This window comes from Ursus arctos, unplaced genomic scaffold (genome assembly GCF_023065955.2).
Source record: "Ursus arctos isolate Adak ecotype North America unplaced genomic scaffold, UrsArc2.0 scaffold_2, whole genome shotgun sequence".
Lineage (NCBI taxonomy): Eukaryota > Metazoa > Chordata > Mammalia > Carnivora > Ursidae > Ursus > Ursus arctos.
In genome coordinates, this window is record NW_026622874.1 from 95,597,988 (window position 1) to 95,620,232 (window position 22,245).

The 22,245-nt window shown below is 58.7% G+C and overlaps 1 protein-coding gene across 1 annotated transcript in view; it reads left to right on the forward strand.

Annotated features, from left to right (window-relative positions):
• The first annotated feature begins 971 nt into the window (after window positions 1-971).
• SRRM3 (serine/arginine repetitive matrix 3) overlaps window positions 972-22,245 on the forward strand; it is a 33,171-nt gene continuing 11,897 nt past the window's right edge. Inside the window, exons 1-10 of the mRNA XM_048224570.2 lie at window positions 972-1,204; window positions 7,465-7,566; window positions 15,540-15,668; window positions 15,752-15,832; window positions 16,310-16,339; window positions 16,777-16,839; window positions 16,959-16,994; window positions 19,053-19,103; window positions 19,542-19,646; window positions 20,018-20,195. Of these exons, the coding sequence (XP_048080527.1) occupies window positions 972-1,204; window positions 7,465-7,566; window positions 15,540-15,668; window positions 15,752-15,832; window positions 16,310-16,339; window positions 16,777-16,839; window positions 16,959-16,994; window positions 19,053-19,103; window positions 19,542-19,646; window positions 20,018-20,195 (1,008 nt within the window). The remainder of the gene's footprint in view (window positions 1,205-7,464; window positions 7,567-15,539; window positions 15,669-15,751; window positions 15,833-16,309; window positions 16,340-16,776; window positions 16,840-16,958; window positions 16,995-19,052; window positions 19,104-19,541; window positions 19,647-20,017; window positions 20,196-22,245) is intronic.

The window sequence follows — 22,245 nt, forward strand, 5'->3', positions numbered from 1 at the left end:
ATACTCTACTCTGAGCCTAGCGCGGAGCCAGGGCCTCTTACCTTCGGAGCCACACTGACTCCCACGTCACCCTGAGCCTGCAGGAGGATGCGGCTGCTGCAAAGCTAATGTCAGTGCCATTGGTCACATCTTCAGGAGCAGTGTTTCCAGAGCAAAGGAGGGGACAGACCTGTGGGCTTACCTCCGGATCTGGCCCACACCTGGAAGGTTGGCTTTGGAGTAGTTAGCCAGGTCAACTGAAAACTGCATGTGTGCTGGGATTGCAGTTGCCGGCATCTTCCCATCTCTGCAGGGCTGCCCTGGGAGCTGCCGGGGAGGTGGGAGCACATGTAGCCTGTGACCCCACAGGCCAGCAGGCCAGTGGATGTTTGGAGGGAGGTGGAGGTTTAACTGAGGCTGAAGGAAAAACAACAACAAAAACCAACAGATTTTACCTGGGGCACCTGGCTGGCTCAGCAGGAAGAGCACGAAACTCTTAATCTCAGGGCTGTGAGTTTGAGCCCCACCTTGGATGTAGATTACTTAAATAAAAAAATAAACTTAAAAAAAAAAAAAGACAACTAACAACTTTTCCCAGAGACCGATGTGGTTGCCTGGGAAAGTTACAAGCAGGTGTGCAAGCAGGGGCCCAGGAATTGGTACAAGGGAGAGTGCGTTGCCTAGGTCCCTGGACAGGGCTATTCCAAGCCCTTGGAGGCATTCCAGTCCAGCGTCCACCCACTCTGCAGATGGGAAAGACTGGTGTCCAATCCCCCCCTCGTGCCCTAGGTTGTAACCCAAAGGTCCTAACCTGACGTCCGCCCCCCCACTGCAGCATGAGGGGAAGCGGATTAGAGCCATGCGTGGGCCTTTAAAGCTCCAGGATTAACCCGCGCGCACAGGAGCTTAGCAGGTGGCGGAGAAGTGACCACCCGCCTGGCGTCTGTGTCTGTCTCGCAGGGCCGAGGCCGGCGGCTCCGGGGCCAGCCGCCATGTCCTCCACCGTGAACAACGGGGCGGCCACCGTGCCGTCCCCCCCAGACGCGGCGAACGGCTTCCCGCAGCCGGGCGCCTCCTCCGGGGCCTGGCCGCGGGCCGAGGAGGAGCTGCGCGCCACCGAGCCGGGCCTGGTGAAGCGCGCGCACCGCGAGATCCTGGACCACGAGCGCAAGCGGCGCGTGGAGCTCAAGTGCATGGAGCTGCAGGAGATGATGGAGGAGCAAGGGTGAGCGGGGCCGCGGGGCGGGGCGGGGCCGCGGGGCGGGGCGGGGCCGCGGGGCGGGGCGGGGCCGCGGGGCGGGGCGGGGCCGCGGGGCGGGGCGGGGCCGCGGGGCGGGGCGGGGCCGCGGGGCGGGGCGGGGCCGCGGGGCGGGGCGGGGGCGGGGCCGGCGAGGCTTGAAACCCCGCAGGCAGGCAAGGGGCCAGACTCTGATACAGGCTGGGTGGACCCCTTGCAAGGCCAGACGAACTGCATTCATTTATTAGTTTATTCAACCAATAAGCTGTCTTGAACGCCTGCTGTACGTCGAGCTCTGAACTAGGCTCAGATTCACGGAGGCCAAGGAGACACAGCCCATGCCTTCCAGAAACATCCAGTCCAGGGGAGGGGAGAGAAGTGTGGAAACATGCATGCATGGCAAGTCGAGGTCTCAGTTTGCCCTTCTCTAAAACGGCTCTATCTGGCTTCCTGGACTCTGCCAAGCAGGTGCCGCAGCCAGGCACGAGAGCATGATGGGCCCTTACAATGGGGGGAGGCTGCGTGTGGTTTCAGCAGAGGGTCCCTGCCAGCAGCCTCACCTGGAAGCTTCAGTTTCACCTGTCCAGGTCAGAACCAGTCACAGGGACATGCAGGGCGCCAGGCACTGCGCTGGGCAACATTGGGCCCCAGAGCCGAAAGACACGCTCCCACTCCTTCCCCATCTCAGAAGAGAAACAAGCATGTTTACAACCAACTCCGCCATAAAACAGATTAGAATCATGGTTATAGGATAGGAGAAGTCCAAGTGCTTCAGGAGCTCAGAGAAGAGAGTCTGAGAAAAGATGTTTGAATGGGCCTTGAAGGATGAGTAGGAGTTCGTCAGGGCTTGCACGTTGATCGGCCAGTAAGGATCTTTTTAGCGACTTCCCTCAAAAGCCCAGGGGAGACAGGGCAGGCCTAGCACATGGAGCTGGAGGCAAAGAAACAAAACAAATCCATTCCCGTTTGTGCAGCTCCAAGAATGCTGGTGGTCCCAAGGTTCCATTTTGCATCTGCCCTGCGTATGTTGAAACCAGTGGGCTGGCTGCTGGGGGGGTCAAAGTGGGGAGCAGGGCTCACCCATGAGACTTGCACTGTTGGAGAGCTGAGAAATCAGAAATGCCCAGGGTATTGGTCCCGAAGCCACATGGGGGCAGACAGCCTGTGTCCAAAAGTGCTTCAGACCACCTTAGTTCATCCAGGCCTCTGGGACTCCCCAAGAGGCAGCCAAGACATGGCTCACCATCGCCGTAGAGCCCAGGAAAACACTGAGGCTCAGAGGCAAGTCACTGGCTGCAGGCAGGACCAAGGCTGGGCCTGGATCCAGGGTCCCCAGGGGACTGCCAGGCAGGGCCCCTGAGGCGCAGAGACTTGGTGTTCATCTCCAGCTGGGGACCAGGTGGGGGTGGGGAGGGTCCCTGCAGAGTGCGATAAAAGGCTGGAAGGCAGCTGAAGGCAGACGGAAAGGAGGCTTCCAGCTGGCAACGAAACCAGGTTTGATGAGCCGTGCATGTGGACAGAGGAAATAAGATCCCTTAGGGACAGGGTCCAGTAGGGGCTGGGAAGAGGAGAGCCCTCGGACATTCATTCAACCTACAAATTCTGCTAAGTTGGGAGTCTCAGGCTTTGAAGGGATTGTGGGCAGGTGGGCCAGAGAGGGCCAGCCCTCTGTGCTGTATTCTTGGACACTGCCCCCTTCCCCTCCCAGAGCCCCACCTCCTTCCTGAGCCCCCTCCCTTCCCCTTGCAGAGCCCCATTCTTCAGGGATCTCCTAAGGCCCCCTTCTCATGGCGCCCCTCCTCTCCCAAGCCTCCTCCCTCTGGCTGAATCTCCTTCTCCTCCAGGAGCCCCCAGCCCCTCACCGCACACAAGAGGGTCATTATCAGATGAGGGCAGCCTCAGGCAGAAGGGGATGGCATTTGGCCGTGTCCTTGATGTCGGTCCCCTGGCATCAAGGACCCATGCTTCTCTGAGAGGCACCCACTAGGTCTCCAGTCAGGGCCCTTTCCCTCACCCAAGCCCTCACTCCAGGCTGTCCTTAGACTGGAGTCTCCCGGAAAGCTAGCTCTCAAGTCACCAGCCCCCGACTCCCACCCCTTAGCAGCAGTCTGGTCAGTGGAGGGCACAGCCCCTCTGGGACCCCACAATCCAGCTGTGAGCAAGCCACGGCTATTGGCCTGTAAAATAGGGAGTCCTTCTGAGAGTCTTGTGCCTAAAGATGTTGGGGGCTCCCCCACCTCCCGCCAGTCCCCATAAGGTGCCCCACAAACACTGGGCACCCTTGCTCTGTTCTAGAATCCGGTCATTAATATCCATTTCTACAAACACTGGTTCATTCAAGCTTATTTACCAGTTTCTCAGGCATTTGACAAATATTCCCACTAGTCACAGGAACACACATTCTTTGGCCCCATTAAAAAGCAATCCCTTCCCTAATACTGATGGATGGCCGGCCAATTCACTGGTGAGTGATGCTGCTTTGAAGTCCCCTTCCCCCGCAGCCCCCGCGGGCAGCCAGCCTGCAATCACCAGAGGGCTAGGGCCAGAGCCCCAGGCCTGGGTGCTGTGCTGCTCCCACCCCAGCCACAATCTCCCCCCGCCCCAACTATGCCCCTCCCTGTGAGGACTCTGCATGGCTCTGCCCCTGGGGCTTGGAGGTGGAGGCCTTGCTTTTCCCTGTTCTGTTTCCTCATCCATCAGATGGGAAGAGGAAGGCCGCCCACTGCCTCAGAACTGCAGTGAAGAGCAAACTCGTGACCAAGGAAGCGATTACGCAGGAACCTCCAGGTCTGGGCAGAGTTGGGCAGAAGGACACATTTTCTACTCTGGGGACCTCTTTGAAAATGCAGTGTCTCCTTACCGCCCCTGAACCTTGGAGGGCGGTCCAGGGAGCAATAACGAATTTGGCCTGTCCTTACCTGGCGGCCCCTAGAGTGCAGGGGAGACCAGGGAGCCAGACTGCCTGAGCCAGGAGGTGGGGATGCTGAGACAGGCATCACCGCCCTCCCTGTCCCCAGTTCCTTGGCCACGCCTTGGCTTTTAGTCCGAGAGTTTGGCTTGGCCGCCGGACCTGCATGCCTTAAGTTGGCAGGTGCTTCTGCCTGTACAAGCAGTGGATGATTTGGGTACCAGCCTCCCTACCTTGGCCCTTGCCGCCAGGAGAACAGCAAGAAGAGGCCCCGGTGCTTCCCGACCTGGGACGATGCTGACCTGGCGGGGGTGTGGTGTGGAAACCGGCAGGGACCCTAGGACCGCTAGACTCTGTCCCTCCTGCTCTGAGACAAAAGTCCTTGGTCATTACTATTCATTGAGCAGCTACTACGTGCCACGCGCTGCGCAAAGTGCGTTGTAAGCATCATTTCCCTTAATCCTTGCGACAGCCTTGAAAGACAAGTTACTACCCCATTTCACAGATGTAAAGGCCGAGGCTAAGAGAAGTGTATGGACTTGTCTAAGGTCACAGAGCTGGAAAGTGGGGGGTGCCAGGACGAAAAACTAGGACTGCCTGCCTCTCATGTCTCTTCCCTAATCACTGTCCAACGTGGCCTCAGCTGAGGGTTGACCTCGAGAGGCATGAGGGAGCAGGAGACTTCGGAGATAGTGGTTGTACCCAGGACCTCTTTGCCCATCCCTGGGTCCCCAGCTTCTCCCGGCAAGATGTCCTGAGGCACAGAGGGGTCCTCCCCAAGCCTCCGCGTCGATTCAGCCCAGCCCTCCCGGCCTCCCGATGACATGTGCTGGAGTTAGTCAGCTTGCCTGAGACCTGCCAGCTCTAGACTGAGCCCTAAGTCCCTGCATATGTCCTGCTCCGGGTCTCAATGGAACTCTGACTTCTGCTCCTACCGCCCAGCCTCAAATGGTCCACAGATCCCAGGAGTCCGGGGAACGTGGACCCTGGCCTGAAGCCCAACCCATTCAACTGAGGAACGGGCCGGCCTTGCTCTTGGACCATCTCCTCCCCAACCCTACCAGGCCCAGGGCCCCATGCCAAATGGCCCAAGTTTCCAGCCCCGCCCCCAGCCTGTCTCTCCCTCCCAGAGCCCTGTGAGTCAGAGGCTGGGCAGTGTGGAGGGGCCCCTGCTCTTTGTCTCTATGCTGCTGTCAACGACAAGCTAGTCTCCCCAGGAGAAGGTGAGGTGGGAGGAGTTCCTCTGTGCCTCCACCGCTCAGAAAGCACCACCGCCCCTTCTTCCTGGGCACCAGGACGGCCCAGCTGAGCACTGCCCAACAAACGAGGCCAAGGCACCTTGGCCCAGGTCTGAGGCTCGCAGACACTGGGGTGGACATTGATAAGCCAAGACCCAGGCTTGGAAGAGAGGAGGCCCCTCCCTTGGGCAGGCAGGACTTAATCCTCCCTCTGGTGGCCCATAACACAGTTCCTGAGCCTGCAGAAGGACAGACCACAGCTGGGGCTCGGGGGAGGCATGGCTCAGAAGCAGCTAGGGCTCCTCGTGTAGCCCCTCACATCTTCAGTCGGTCCCCAGGCCCCACTCATCCTGCGTCCTTGATGGATTCGTGTCCGCCTCTGCCCCTGCACCCTCATAGCCACTCTCGACCTCCGACTTCACCATCTCCTGCACCAACCCCCACAGTAGCCCACGGCCAGCCTCCCTGCCTCCATATCCCTCCACTCCAGCCGTGCAGCCACCAGGGACAGATGTCCAAAATGAAAATCCAACCTGCAAATGGTTCGGTGCCTCTCCAGCACCAGCCACTCACTTGTCAAAAAAAATGTGGATGCCACATGTGGCAGACAAGGTGCCAGGTGCTGGGGACACAATGGCAATCCAGACAGACAAGGCCCCTGTCCTCGGGGGAACTCCCAGGCCAGCACAGGATACAGAGGAGTCAGTCAACAGACAGACGAGCACTCGAGCCACCTGCTGGCACCTGCAGGTACAGGTTGCTATGGAAACACAAACGTGGGCACCTCACCCGGTCAGGGGGTATCCGTCCTCCTGTAAACATCCCATGAGTCACGTCTCTGTGCTTCTCCGTGATTATTTCCACAGGGTAAACCTGCAAGTTAATTTTATGAGTCAAAAGACGTGCTCGTTTTTTAAGGCTTTTGCAAGGACTTGCCAAATTGCTCTCCAAAAAGCCTGGGCCAATCCCAAATGCCTGTTGGAGAAGGGGAGGGAAGAAGGGAACAGAAGAGGAGGGAGGACAGCCATGGGGTTCCTGAGGGGCAGCAACGTGTTATTTTCATGGACAACCTCCATCCGGAGGCCCGGGTCTGCTGTGTGGACAGAGAGGATGGTGAGTGGAGGACAGACACAAGCCAGGACCCTGTTCCTATTTTGCCACCACCATGTTTTCCATCCGGGACAACGACCTGCAGCCCATGACGGGGCCAGAGGGGGCGGGGAGTGAGGGGTCTTGGACCCCGAGACTCATTCAGCAACAAACGCGACACCTGCTGCTGTGTGCCGGGCACAGGGCAAGGGGCTGGGTGAGCAAAGACCCCCTCCCCTAACCCCTGCCGAGGCAGCGTGGACACAGGCTGGAGGCGGACATGCCAGAAGAGCTGAACGGCCCTGCAGTGGGTGTCACAGGGGTGCAGTGAGAAAGGATCATGATAGACCCCAGGCCGTGGGAGCAAGGGCAATCGTTCTGGACTTTGGTCCCTCCCCTGAGCTTGGGCTTAGGGAGGGCAGGGGAAGGGAATAGAGAAGTCAGGGCATTTGTTCCAGACCAGACTTCACCCAGCTCCCCCGCCAGACCAGGAAGCAACGGATCTAACACTGGGACAAGCCATTTGGCAGCCTCGCTCATGCAGAGTTTGGGATGCTCTGAGGACTTCCCAAGGCTATTGTCCTTGAGGCCAGGAACGCAGAAGAGGCCTGGATCTTCGTTTCTCCTTTCATATGTCTCCAGAGAGTGACTGTAGTCTGGATATGGGCAGGCGGTCTGCCCTGGGAGTAGAGCAGGACCGGGAGGAAGAGCACAGCTTCCGCTAGACAGTCTCCCCACCTCTAGGAACAACTCCTTTAGTTCATTTGGCTGTTTGGCTAGTCATTGCTTGTTTGTGTGGTTGGTTGGTTATCTGGTTTGGTGCCAAATGGGTAGGCCTTGAGCTTCCCCAGTGCTGAAAGCCTTGCTTGGTGGTGGGACCCCGCATGGGTCATTGCAAGCTGAAAGGCGCACCTGTGATAGAGGGCTGGGGGTGTGGGATGTGGGGGGTGAGGGCAGGCAGGGAGGGAAGAAAAGCCAAGAAGGCAGCCCTCACCTTCCCTGTACCCCTACAGGTACTCAGAGGAGGAGACCCGGCAGAAGGTCAGGACCTTCCGGCAGATGCTGATGGAGAAGGAGGGAATGCTCACCAGGGAGGACCGGCCTGGGGGCCACATGTGAGTGCTCCCCTGCCTGGGGGCGGGGCAGGGGAGAGTGCGAGGTCAGACAGCAGCTGGGTGCCAGAAAGGCCTTTCCAAGCTCCTTCTGGGGGCTGGGGACTCGAGGAAGAGGTGGAGGAGAGGGCGTACATCCCGTCCACTGGAAGCTCCAGCTTGCCCCCCGGCACAAATCAGGGGCTACTAGGCCCCCAGGCGTTCCCCAGGGCTCCCCTACTGCTCTGGGTTTGATCTATGGCTCAGTGGTAAGGGAGGCAGCCCAGAGCCCAACTTGGGAAATCCTGGGCTGCAAATCAGGGAAACCTAGAAATGTTCTGACCCTGACATGGTCACTGGCTGACAGTGTGGCCCCAGGCCAGTCCGTCTTCCCCAACTATAATCACCTGTAAAATGGGCCCCAGAGTAAGCATGGGTTCTGGAAAGTAGGAACCAACACACCAAATGCCATTGTTCATATGGCCAAAGTCTTGTCAGGTAAAGAGAGAAAGAGCTCTGCGGGGGTCACGACTTGCACCTGGCATGCGCTGGGAGGGGTACCAGCGTGCGGTGGGCCCCTGGGCATTAAACAGGGAAGTGACGGGGAAGCAGATTTGTCTCATGTTAGAGACCTGGGAACCACTCGAAGCCGGATGAGAATGCAGCCGGCTGCTGTAGGAGGGCGGAGGCGGGCTGTCCCTGCCAGTGTCCAAGCCTGGGTGGGGGTGGGGGGATGGCTGATGGAGCCCCGTGCCCCGCAGGCAGTACTCGTGGAGGGAGCATCATGGAATCCACCCAATGGACCCCCCCCCTTGCTAAGCCTCGGAGCCCCTCCCCCCCCAGGTCTGGCTCTAGGTGAGACTGAGGCCTGGTGAGCAGCAGGGGTAAATGCTCCTGGCCTTTCCTCTATGGGGAGCAGGCATGTTGCTGAGGCCCTAAACCCGTGTCACCTTCGCTCACACAAAACAAAAGCACAGCAGCACCTTCTGAGAGATTTTCCTGTTGCTGTTGTCCTAAGGACAAACAGCATTGCGGGAGTAGACAGACCTGGATGGGCGGTGGGGAAGCCCTTTCTTCTTCCTTCTGGACCACTGAGGGCTCCGGGAGTCAGGGAGTCCCATCTTACCTCACCTAAACCTCACCTCTCTGGTTCGGGGATGGGTAGGAGCAAACATGGTCAGAGCAGCCCCAGGCTCATGGGGGCCCCTGGGGGACCTGGGGGAGCCAGGCTCAGAGATGATGAGGTGACACTACCACCACCTCCCTCTCTCCAGCCACCCTGAACTCACGGCACCCTCAGCCACTCCCGTGCCCTCCCTTCGGTGATGCCCATCCGGCCCCCCGCCCCCGCCACCAAGAGCAGGGCCGGCACCTCTCTTCCCTTCCCAGAGCTCCTGACAACAGATCCTCCTCCAAAACAAGAGGTCCCGGCTTTCCGACCTGGGCCCCTTCAAATCACCCCCAGGGCTTTTCTGGAAAGTCAGGCTCTTCCACACACTGTGCGGACGGGAGGCCTGTGTGGACTCTCCTGCCATTTTCCCTGGCCCTTTCAGCAAGAAGCCCACCCTTCCTCCCTTTCCCGGGCTCCTTCCTTTTAATCCCATCCTTCCTCAACTCTGCTTCCTCCTCTGGCCGCCATCCTATGCTTCTCTCTCCTTTCTCAACGGAATTTCCATAGAGTGTGTGGCACACATTGCCTCTACTTCCTCAGGCCATGGGAGCCATGGTGGGTCTCTGCCCTAACTCTGCGACCTGCTTGCCCTGCGGCCTCCAGAGTCCTACTCCTCGTGGTCTATGCCTCTCTGCAGGTCTAGCCTCTCTCTCTGGCAGGTGCCACCACTGTGCTTCCCCTTCTAGAAGCCTGCTTTTCGCCTGGCTTCAGGATGGCTTCCAGGATGCGGTTCTGTGTTTCCCCCGCCCCTCCGGTGGCTCTCTCAGTCTCTCCTGGTCCTGCCCTCCTCCCAGATATTGGACCCTTCCCTCCACTCCCTGGGGGGCATCTCATCTGTGCGCCAGCTGGGACTGCCTCCTGTGAGCGGGTGACTCTCGAATATTCTCCAGTCATCTTGATCTTATCTTCCCTCGAATGAAGGAATGATGCATTTAAGAACCAGGGACGCGCTGGGAAATCTGCCAGTGTGTCCTTCATCAGAAGGAATGTCCTTGAGGGTCTGTTCTGCGCGCCTCCCCCTGTGCTGGTGCTAGGAGCAGGGAAGAGAAGGGGGAAGGTGGGGCCCCCACCGTCTGCAACCTGAAACCAGGAATTACCAGAAACTCCTGACCAGAAGAGACAACAGGGTGGCCACTTGAACCCCGTAGCCCTCAGGCCTGTGTGTGTTCAGTGGAGGAAGAGAAAGAGGCGGGCTGCGGTTGGTCAGTCAGGAAGGGTCCCTTGGAAGGAGCAGTGTCTGGAAGACTTGGGGTTCTGGGAGGACTCCTGCTCTGGAGGCAGAGGAGAAGGTAGCCTTGGCCAGGTCCTGGAATCCCACTTGCGTGTTAGAAGACATGGAAGATGAGATCTTTATCGGTTTTGTTTACTGTTTTCTCCCTGGTGCCCAGAACAGTGCAGCTTGCCTGATTTTCCCTGACATCTGTTTCCTTCTCTATATGGGAAAAGGGACGGGGCCAGAGGCTTCTAGCTGAGGCAGCCCAAACGGTGTCAAAATAGCACTCCGGTGACTACAGCAAGCTAAGGAGGCTGATGGCTGCCTGAAATCCTCGCAGGCTGGGAGGAGCTAGCTGTTTGTGGTGCTGAAGCCAAGGCCCAAGGCAGAGAGGAGACAAGGGGCTGGTGATAGATTGGACGTGTGCCTTCCTGTGGACTTGGATTCTGAGCGGGTCTTCACTTCCTAGCTCAGAGTCTGGGGTAGTGGAGGGAGATTGTGGGCTCTGGCAACAGACACCTCACCTGTCCCAACCTCCAAGCTCAGTGTGAACCACTGGTCCCTGGATCTCAGCTCTGCCACACCCCAGCTGTGTGACTTGGGCAGGTCCTTGACTTCTCTGGACCTTCACTTTTTTATTTATACAGTGGACCACCCAGCAGTCCCTGTGCTCATGCCTCTGGCTTCCTGATCCTGAGACCCCAGCCCCTCAAACACTGGCATTTTGAGACATGGAGAAATCCCATGCCCTCTTAGGGTGAGGTGACAAAGCCAGAGCCAGCAAAAGGGTCACCACGCTGGGAGGAAGTGAGGAGGAATGTCTGATTTTAACCCTCTATGGACCGTAAGAGCCCATGGCACCTCCCACTCAAGAAAAGAGTCTCAAGGGGGCATGGTCACTCCCAGAGCTTTTCGGCCCCAGGGATCATCTTTTTTTCCTTAAGTTAATCAACTGGTCTGAGTGACAGCCTCTTGAGACAGACCCCCTTTGGTCTACTCTCCATACTGGATACAGGACATCTATTCCATAGGTGATGGGAGCCAGTAGACGGTTTCTGGAAGGTGTGATGTGATCAGACAGGTGTTTGGGACTTCCTTCTTGGGAAGAGGAATCAGAAGGTGACATGGCAGGGAGAACAGTGGGGCAGCTGGCAACCTCATCAGAAAGCGAGGTGAGAGAGAGAGGAAGTCCCAGAGACATTGAACGAGGACACAACTTTGTCCTTGGAAACCAATCGATGTGGGGGGCCTGTTTTGCCCAGGAAACCGTCTGTGGCTCCCCACCATCCACGCAGCCAAGTCTGGACTCCCTGGCCTGGCAGTGGAGGCTGTCCACACTCTCGATCCAGCCTTGTGCCCACTCCCAGCCTCATGCAGCAGCCAGCCCCGCCTGCTGGCAGTTCCCAGCTCCCTCCTGCACGCTCTCCTTTTCCCACCTTTGCTCATACTAGGCCCTTCCGCACTGGTTCCAATTCACCCCATCGTTCAGGGCTCCTCTAAAAACCACCTTCCCAGTATTCTCGGGATAAAAGTAAAACCTTCTCCTCCTTGGAACCGCACAATGCTTTCTTACTTCTTGTGGTTGCTATCAGTTCTTTTTTGGTTTTTCCTCCCTCACTCTGATAGACAACCTTTAAGAATAATTGCTTTCATAGTTATGTAACATGACAAAACGCTTGGGAGAGAGAAGGTTTATGGAAAACAATATTCATAAGCTACTCCCTCACACAGGGAGCAAATTCCAGTGTTGTGTGTTTTGTTTTTTCTGTGCGTCTAATTTTATGCATCGAGCCACCTCTCTGGGCCTCATTATTTTATCTATAAGATGGCAATATTAATGGTGGTACCCATGTCACAGACTTGTTCTGGGCATTAAATGACTAAATGAGATAAACACACATCAAATGCTTAGAATAGTACCTGACACCGCGATATACCCCGGGCACTGTGAGGAGTGAGAGGAGAGGCCCCAGGCCTGACTCATCCCTGTTCCTGCCACCGCACTCCCCCCCCCACCTCCCCCCTGCCCAGGCCCCAGGCAGGCCTGGCACGCTGGCTGAGTGAATGAGCAGAATGAGCGAGCAGAGAGGGCAGACCCTTTGCCTGGAATCCTCCCCTCCTCTGTCTGGACTTATTCATCTGTCAATTGGCCATTATGCTCCTGGCTAATGGCAAACAGAACCAGTTCATTAGAGAAACTGCTGGCATGAGAAGAGCGTGTGACAGGCAGTCTTTACGCAGGTCAGAGCCTTGCCCAGGGCGGCCAGTCCAACAGGTGTCCCGTGCAGTGTGAAACCTCCATCTGTGCTTGGTCCCTCTGCAGGAGACCCTGACTGGGTGGCCGGCTCTGGCCAGCTCTGCGGGGCTTGGTCTGTTCCATCACAGGGAAGAAAGGCCTCCCCTCCCTAGTCCACAGATGTGGTGAGGCATCGACTAGCTAACAAACAGGAATTTAAGAGCAGGAAGTGCTGAACAAATCTGGAACTCGGTGCATGTGTCTACAACTGGGTCTATAAAGCAGAGAGGCCATGGCTGAGCTAACGTCTGCAGCAGAGGCCAACCGGGAAAGTCAAGGCCTGTCCGGTTGCACAGGAATTCTCAAAGCCGACTGCCTGAGTGAACTTATATTCTCTACTCAAAGGTTCCAAAACTATAGGGGATGTGCCTTTCCTTCTCTGGGCCTCAGTTTATTCATCTGTAAAATGGGGGGTACGAATTCTCTCAATCAGGTAGTGGCTCGGATTGGGATTTGTGAACCATGGGGAGCTATTGAAACATTAGAGGACATTATTGTGAGTGATATTATCATCCAGGGAAGGCAGGCTAGGAGAACCCAGAGTTCTAGCCTTGGGAGAGCCTACAAAACAGATGTCCTGATCAAAGTCACCAAGAGAAGCCACAGCCTAGGCCCATTTATACCCCTGGAACGTGCAGGGCAAGTCTTACCAGAAGGTTCTCAGACCTTGTGCCTCTCCCTGAGCCCACTACTCATGCTCTATGCTTGTCTTTCAATGCTCCCAGCAGACAAGATCCCAAGTAAACCTCTCAGAAGGGACCAGAGAGTGAAAGGGCAGATGAGAGGACCCCAAGGAGGGAGGATGCAGGAGCTCTGTCCCTGGGCCAGAGGAAGAAAGATGTCTGCAGGGGTGCAGCCAGCAGAGCAGGAGGTCACAGCTCGGGGAAGGAGTTCGGATGTTACAGGCAAAAAAGGATTCCTGCGGAAGGCAGTGCCCAAACTGAGCTATTCTATTTTGTAAATAACCTTTATCACATTTGTGTCGAGATAAACGGAGGCTCCCTCCAGCCATCAGCTCACCCACACAATGTTTGAGGTGCCCTTAAGTTTTGCTAAAGACTGTGTTTTATGTGTCAGGCATTTGTGTGGCTGAGGGCTGTGTGGGGGTGACAGGGCTGGGGACGGTGGGGGGCTGGACAGGCCGAGGAGCTGGAGACTTCAGGAACAGAAAGGAGGAGGCCACTGGCTTCAGGAAGAGGAATGTGGGGAAGAGCAGAGAGGTTTGAATGGAGGGAAGTGGGGATGTTTGGCTCTGTGGGGATAGGGAAGATGACATGAACCCCGCCTCCACCACCCCAGAAGAAACTTCCCATACTACCTGTGTGACCTCAGAGTTGCCCAGACCAGGTGTGTGTTTAGGAATCGAATGGCATTCTTGATATTGGCCTCAAGGCTAGCTAACCCTGTCAGATTTGGGTTACATTCTTTTTGGGGGGGACTTTTTCTTTTCTTTTCTTTTCTTTTCTTTTTTCTTTTCTTCTTTTTTTTTTAATAGAGGGAGAGAGAGCCAGGGAAGGGGCAGATGGAGAGGTAGAGACAGAATCTCAAGCAGGCTCCACACCCAGCACAGAGCCCAGCGTGGGGCTCGATCTCACAACCCTGAGATCATACCCTGAGCCGAAATTAAGAGTCAGACCCTTAACAGACTGAGCCACCGAGGCACCCCTATACTATTTTTTAAAATACAAAATCAGTTCTTCAAAGACCAGTTTAGTGGGTGCTCTACTGGAGATGTGCCCCTGAAAATTGTTTCGCCTCACAGCTGTGGTCTGCCTCCTTTGCTCTTTCTTTCATGTTTCACCACCCTGGAAGAGAAGGCGTGGATGTGTTAGTGTCTAACAGAGGTCCCTCTGTCTAAAGCGGCGACCGTGTGCGGGACAACCGTCTCGGGCCAGGCTGTTGTTCGTGGCAGGAGCTTCACAGACAGAATCTTACTTAATCCTCCCCCCTACTGGGATATTCTTTCCCTGCTTGTAGAGGTATAAGGACCGGGAGCCTCCGCCAGCATGGTCCCGCCCGGACTGAGACCCGCTCGGGGCAGGGAAAGAGTGAGCCTGGTGAAGGGCACCCAGGCGGGAGGGTAGTGGTACCGAACCAGGGATGAGCCTCCATGTGGGAGGGGCACTGTCTGCACAAAGTGTGAAAGGAAGAATGGAAGGTGGGGAGGCCAGCACCTTGGAGCCATTAGCCTGGACGTGGGCCTTCGGAGGGTCGCTTCTGGGCTTGTTCAATAAAAAATAAAAAAAAAAAAGGAGCTGCACAGTACGGGTTACCTCAGCGAATTTTCCCAGCAGCCCCATAACATAGTCATCACACTCATCTCGGGGAAGAGGCTCAGAGAGGGGGCGCGACAGCTACCAAGTCACACAGGGACTCAGGGCCAGCGCGATGAGGGTACGTCTGCAGCTGCGAGGCTCAAGCTCTTGCCGGAAGCCCGGCTGCGACCCTCTGCCAAGTGCCCGCAGGGAGCCCGCATCTGTGGCAGAAGATGTCTGTGGGCCCCTGAGCCGGCCGCGGGGACGGGACGCGGCGGTCCCTGCCCGGTGCAGGGGAGGGCTCCGCGAGATGGATGGGGAGCCTCGGAGGCGGCGGAGGGCTGGGCCCGCGCCGCTGCCACCGGGCTGTGATTGATGACAGCCCGGCAGCGGGAGAAGAGCAGCCCGGCCTCGGGAGGCTGCAGAGACGAGGGCGAGGACAGGCCATGAATATTTCAGAGCGGCAGCCGGGGCTGGGGGACGGGGTGTTGGGGGTGGGGGGAGGGAGACGCTCGGCGGGGGCGGGGGGAGGGGACTAGGCAGGCGAGCCCGGGTTAGGGAAAGACTGACACCAGAGAGGGGGAGCTAGGAGATGAAGGGGCTCTCTGGGAGAGCGGGGCTCACTAGGGGAAGGGGGCCTCGGAAGGGGAGGGGGCTGAGCGAGGAGCTGGGGCTAGGAGTAGGAGAGCAGGGCTCAAGGGCAGGGGTCGGTGAAAGGGGCTCCATGCGGGAAAGGGGGCCGGGGGAGAGGAGAGGAGCACGGTGAATAGGACTGAGGGGCTCGGTGAGGGGAGGGCCTCACCAAGGAGGAGGGGGCTCACTGAGAGGTGAGACCGTAGAAGGGGTGAGGACCAAGTGAGGCGGGAGGACACCGCTGAAGCGGGGGGCCTGCCCTGCAGGCGGCCCTTTGGACCACCCAGATCCCCGCCTGACCCTCTAGGGGTCGGGGCCGCACCCCGCCGAACTTGCGGGGGACCCGGCCTCGGGGCGCTGCGCGGAGAAAGGGGCAGGCGGAAGGCCCGGCCCCCGGGCGCGGGTGGTGAGCGTCCCTGTCGCCGGCAGCGTGGCGGAGACCCCGCGGCTGCTCGAGGGCGCGGAGCCCGGCCTGGAGTACGCGCCCTTGGACGAGGACGACGGCCCGGTGGACTGCGACTGCCCGGCCGCCTGCTACCGCGGGCACCGGGGGTACAGGTCAGCGCCCGCCGCGGCAGGGGGCGGGGAGGGGGCCCCGGGGCCGCCCCTCCTCCCTCACCCCTCCTCCCCCTCTCGCCCAGGACCAAGCACTGGTCCAGCAGCTCGGCGTCGCCCCCTCCCAAAAAGAAGAAGAAAAAGAAAGGCGGCCACCGGAGAAGCCGGTGAGAGCGCCGCCGGGCCGGAGGGGGCGGGAGGGGGCGGGAGGGAGCTGGAGGGGCAGGAACGGTGGCAGTCCCCCGGGTACCCACCTCTGCGGGCAGGAGACCCGACGCCCACGCCGCATTTGGGAGCCCCGCGCCTAGCCGAGTCCCTCAGCCTTTACTGAATCCCGCCCCCTCACTGGCCCCTCCCCTTCACCCAGCCCCCTCCCCTCATTGAGTCCCCTCATTGGCACTCACCCAACCCCAGAACTGGTCACCCTGACCCCTGGGTGACAGTCCACCTGCTCCCGGCCCCCCTTCCTCCCTCCCTCAGAGGCCCTGCACTCACTCAGGACGCCAAGTGTGAGTGGCCTTGGCTAGGTCACATTTGTGGGTCCCCATCTGTATGTCCCCCTCTCCTGTCCTTAATGAGACCCTGGCAAACGTCTGTCTGGAGCCCCAACTATCTGTCTGTCCTTTTCTCTCCCTGGCCCTCAGCAAAAAGAGGAGACTGGACTCCGAGTGCAGGTCAGTGATAAAGGCGGGCAGGGGCTGGGGGCAGGGGTGGGGATGTCTGCGTGGGCGAGACTCCCAGGCAATCCCCCAGAGACGGGAGGGAGGCCTGCCACAGCAGGGCCTGGACCCTGGAAACCGCCCCTGTGCCAGCTTTCCCCAAAGGAGGCCAGAAATCCCACCTTTGAAGCCTCTGACATTTGGATGTAAAAGAGCCCTCACTTACTTAAGATGCCAAGGAGGCTGAAGGGTGGCTAGGGGACAACACAGGCGGCTCTGTCACCCACCCTTAGGGACCTTGCTGACCCTCGTGGCCTCAGTTCACTTTCTGCCACGGGCAGCTGGCTTCAGCTAGATGCCCCAGGCGCCCAGACTTCCCAGCCATGTCCAGCTGCCCCTGCCCCTGCCGGGGCAGCAGTTCACTAGAACCACCCCCCCACCCATGTCCGCAGCTGTGGGAGCTCCTCACCCCTGCGCAAGAAGAAGAAGAGTGTGAAGAAGCACCGCAGAGACAGGTACCTTCGCCCCCCTGGGACCTCCTCTCACCTCTGTCGGCCTGGGACTGTGGCTGTGCAGATTTGTGACTCCAGGCCACCCCAGACAAACTCAAGAGAACCCTTTTGTGGCCCTCCAGGTCTGATTCCGGGTCCCGGAGGAAGAGACGACACAGGTGAGCGATGCCCTGTTGAGGATGTGGACAGAAGCCAGTGCCACCCTGCAGGGACCAAGGCCCAAGGGAAGCAATGATGGGAGGAGGGGGGTGAGGGTCCTCCCCTGCTCCATCCTCCCCCCTCCTGGGACTCCTTCCAGAGCCAAGCAGGGGAAGGAGGGTGGGGGAGGGGGATGGAGGCCAATTGTTTGCAATACTTGCTGGTCCCATGAGTCAGCCTTGACTTGGGGGCCGTAAGAATTTCCAGATGACACAGCAGGTCCATTATCCAAGGGGCGTGTCCATAGAGGTGTCAGGAAGGGAGAAGCATCAGGACCCCAAATTTACATGGAAAGGGCATCCATACAGAAGGAAAACTCTGTAGGTAAGAGTGGTGATGTCTCGGGGACAGGTGCCAGCCCCCAAAAGGCCTGACTGCCAGGCCAAGGAGCTGGTCTCCAACCAGACAGAGCTGGGAGCCAGCATGGGGCTCTGAGCAGACAGTGACTTGTTCAGGATGGATTGGGGGAGGGGGAGGAGATGAAAGTCAAGAGCCCTAGCAGAGGGGCACCTGGGTGGCTCAGTCGATTAAGCATCTGCCTTTGTCTCAGGTCATGATCATGATCCCAGGGTCCTGGGATCAAGCCCTGCATCCGGCTCCCTGCTCGGTGGGGAGTCTGCTTCTCCCTCTGCCCCTCACCCCACTCATGCTCTGTCTCTTTCACAAATAAATAAAAAAAAAAAGAGCCCTGGCAGAGGCTGGGGTGGGGAAAGTAGAAAACTCAGCATGGAGGGAAGGAGGATATAGGCAGTCACATCCCCACGGCCGGCATGGGAGACAGGGCCCCTCCCAGGGGTCCTGAAGAGGGTCAGAGTCCCCAGTCCCATTCCTGCAGTGGGACTTTGACCATGGCCACTTGCCAGGTGGGGTCCTACCCGTAAATAAACCTACAGCCTAAATAAACACCTAATCCTGACCCTCCAATCTCCCCAATTTCCATTCCGCCTTCCTTCTCTTCCTCTCCTCCCCTCTTCTTAGGGGCCAGTATGGGCCCCTGCTGCCACCTAGTGGTCACCATCAGTCTGCACAAATCGTCTCACCAGCTCCCATGGGTCCTGGGAAGGACCTAAAGGTGACCTAGGGCTAGACCAGCTGCAGATGGGGAGACTGAGGCCCAAAGCAAGCAACATGAGCTCTAAAACTGAAATCTTTGGCCTGCTGGGCCTGCCCCCCACCCACTCTGCTCCTGTGAGAAACACATCCTCTTGGTCTTAGCATCACCTGGCTATTTGGTCAGAAGAAGGCATCTGTTGAGGGCTAGAACGATCCAGCTGGAATCTAGTGGCATCAGGGAGGGTGGGGCTGAGGGGCCTACAGGATCCAGGGGTGGAGTAAGACCTTAGACACCTACTAGGAAGCTTTTCAATCCTCTAGTCAAACATAGAAGGGAATGGACTGTGGGGCTGGATGGGACGGTATGGGGTGGGATTGGGTGGGATGGGAAGCTTTGGGGGCAACCCTCGATGAGAATCCAGAGGACCCAAATGTCGGGGAGATCGTGCCCCAGGAAGAGTATTTCTTTCTCAAACCCCTGGGGTGCTGGCCCAGAGCTGAGCCACAGTCTGAGGGGGCAAAGAGGCAGGAAAGCCTGGGCTCGGCCCTAGGAGCCCCATCTGAGCAACCAGGGACCCAGGGGACACAAACGAGGTGTGGAGGGACCACTCCAGCACAATGACTCATAGAGGGGCCTATCCTGAGACCGATTCCAGAAAGAAAGGACAAGTCAGCCTTCTTTCGGGGGTGGTGGACACATCACTTACGGCACTCCCAGGAGAAGCAGCAACTGCGGCCCAGACAGGCAGTGGTTGTGGGCCAGGAGAAGGAAGGAAGGAGGCTTGGCCGGGTGAAAGGGACCAAAGCAGTGGGGTGGGATGAGCAAGTCCATGCCAGCAGGGCTGGGGGTGGGGACTCAGGTCCCAGACGAAAACAAATCTCGGACCCACACCTAGGCACAGCCCTCCTCCTGGCCCCCTGCTGGGCTCAGGCTGAGCTGTCTCCTCAGCCTCTGCTTTCTGCAGATCCCGAAGCCCCAAGAGCAAAAGAAAAGAGAAGAACAAAGAGAGGAAGAGGTGAGAACCCTTCACCATTCTCTAGCTCCTCCCCCTTCCGCTTTCTAGAATCATAGAATTGGGCCCTTGGAGATAGCTCATTTTGGCCCCGCTGCCCAGATGGAAAAATTCAGACCCAGAGAGGAAGCCAAGAGCCCCTGCGAGTCAGCAGCAAACCAGGGAACTGGAACCCAGGCCTCCTGCCTCCTAGTCCAGGGTTCTCTCAAGCTCGGCCCTTGTTACTCGCCACATCCCTCCACCGCTAGTCACAAGAGCATGTGCTGAGGGGTCAGTGAGGTCCTGGGGACCACAGCTGTCTAGACAAAAGGGTGCCTTTGACTAATTCCCACAAATGACCCACCTGGACTAACGGGGTTATATCTGTAGGAGACTATAGGGGGTGGGGTCTCCCTTGGGGAGGTCAGGCAGAACTTAGGTACTGGCTGGTTTCTCTCCCAGGCCACACGCAGAGTCCCCAGGTCGGAGGTCCAATCGCCACAGCAGCGGCAGCTCCCAGAGCCCCTCCCTCTCCTCCCATTACAGCGATTCCAGATCACCCAGCAGGTAGGTCCTGGGCCCCTGGGAGCCTTCCAGAGGAGGTTCAGCTCGGCTTTCTTGCAGATTGAACAATCCCGAGGGCTGGAGAGGGGGCTGAGGAAGAGGATGGTGGTCGGGGCAGCAATCGATGGGTGGAAATCTACCAGGAGTGAGCAGGTGCCCCCTCACCTGGCAGTGGGCCGGGCAGAACTTCGGCCCCCGCCCAGAGACGCCCCAGACGCTGAACTGGAAATCGAGGCAGTGTGCAGGCTAGGGCCTTGCTCTCTAAATGCAAGGGAGAGGGCGGGCGAGGGGCTGCCCTTCGTGCGGGAGCAGCGGTTCCACTTGCAGAAGGAGCGTCCCACGCCGGCTCCCCCCCCATCTCCCCCCCACCCAAGGCTGAGCCCCAAGCACCGAGATGACGGGCGGAAGACGGGCAGCCAGCGGTCCAGCGGGAGCCGGTCGCCTTCCCCGTCTGGCGGCAGCGGATGGGGGTCGCCCCAGCAGAACGGCGGCAACAGACAGCGGAGCGGAGCGCACGGGGGCCGCCCCGGCTCGGCGCACAGCCCGCCAGATGTACGTACGCTTTGCTTTGCAGAGGGTTCCCGCGCCGTGCGGGCTGCGCCGCGCTGGGGGCGGGGGGCGTCACCGCCGGGTAGGGCGCGGTGAGTGTGTAACCGGGGAGGGAGGCGCCGCTTCCCCCTCCCGGCTCGGGAGCGGCCTGGAATGCTTGGTTGGTGCGCCCACCTGGCCCGAGTGTCAGGGGGAGGGGGGCCTGCAGGCTTGGGCCACCCTTGAGCTTGGCAAACGGACGGCCAAAGGGGGCTTGACCGCGGCTCTCAGGCGGTTGGGAACAGAGCTGAGGAGAACCCAGGTCTCCTGCCTCCCTCCCCCCAGGCCTATTGGGGTGGGAGGGGCATGGACGATGCTAGGGGTCGCAGTCAGGAGTCGGATTCGAGAGAGACGGGATCTCCCCTGGGCATCACTTAGGCCCTGAGTCTCCCTCTCCCCACCAAGCCCTCTCCCCCTCTCTGAGCACCCTCCCTCCCTCAACCCCCTCACTGCCTCACTCCCCACCCTCAGAGCCCCCCCCCCTTCTCTGTCCCCAAGCCGCCGCTGAGCTGCATTTCTAAAGTCCCTGCTCCAAGGAAAGTCTGTCCTTCCCCCCCCCCCCCGGGGACTGCCCACGCGTGGACAGCAGTTCCCCATGTCCCATCTTTCCTAAAGCGCCTGCCAGTGTACCCATTGCTCCCTCAGAGACTCCACACCAGCACCACTCAAAAACTGTCCCTACCCATCCTCCAGCAGGGGCACAGAGTCCTTGAGACCCACAAGCAGGTGTGGTGATGATAGGGCTGGCAGAACAGACAGGCTTCTCAGCCTTTCCCAGGTGGATGGGCTGGGGTTGGGGGCTCTCCTGAGCCCCAGGGGGGGCCCACATCCCTTTGTCTATTGATCTTGGAGTACAGGATAGAGCCCCCTCAGGGAGAGGGGGCTGCAGTACTGGCAGGGGCACGGGGTGGGCACGGGGGACTTGGGGTGGGCAGGCCTGCAGGTCCCCCCCACCCACCCAAACTGCCCCAGACGCCTCAGCAGGGAGGGCGGGGGCTGCCCCTCCCCAGACCTCAGGTCTCAGCAGCAAACATGTCCGTGTTGGTCAGTTTCATTTTGATTTTTGGCTGTTTCCTTCACTCCCTTTCTTTTCTCAAACACCCTTACTCCCAAGGCCTTAGGGAGGAAGCCAAAGGCAGCTGACAAAAGGCTCTCGGTCTCAAGCTTAATTTTTGTTTAAGGACATTACCTGTTTCGAGACTGCCCCGCTTGGACAGGGTGCCGGGCTCCTGAGCTCCTAGGCACCTGCTTGGGCCACATAGGGAGGATCGCACCCATGTCCCAGGATCTGCCTTGGGGGTGGGAGAGGACACACAGAGGCAGCTGAACGAAGCCAGGACAGGGACTGTTGCCATAGGCCCCAGAGATAATGGCTCAAGCAGGGAAAACCCAGGAGAGGGTGTACCTATCCCCCCACCACCAAGGGCACAGAGCCAGGGCCCCAAACACCTTCTCGTGGGAGCTCCCCATCCTCCTAGAAAAGTACAGAAGGCAGCCAGGGCCACTAGAAGGCTCCATCCCACTTCTGGTGCTCTCCCCTCCCTGAGCAGTAGGCCACTAGGGGCCCTGGGCTTGTACAGACAGAACAGCCATAGTCTACGTAGACCCCAGGAGAGAGCAATCAAGGAAGACAGCCTAGCCTCCAGCCTTGGGGAGGGCGTCGCCTCAGCAGCACCCAAATCTTGATTCCCTCCCAGAATGGGATTTCATTTTGCACTGCCCTGGGAGTTTTCTAAGAGACAGCACTTTGTTACCCCTTTCACGAAGCATGCTCCCCAAATCCTCTCCCTGCCCTCGGGCCCTGCGAGATCTGGGATCTCAGGACATCCAGGCCTCTCACCTGCACCTCCTGGGAGGTGAGATGGGGGTGGGGGGGTCGTAGTCTTAGCCATTCACCAAAAATGTCTTTGGGGACAAGTACTGGGGGGTGGGGGTATTCTTGGACGCTACCTTTAAAAAAAAAAAAAAAGAGAGAGAACAAACGGAAAAAAAAGAAAAGCTCACCATTTTTAAC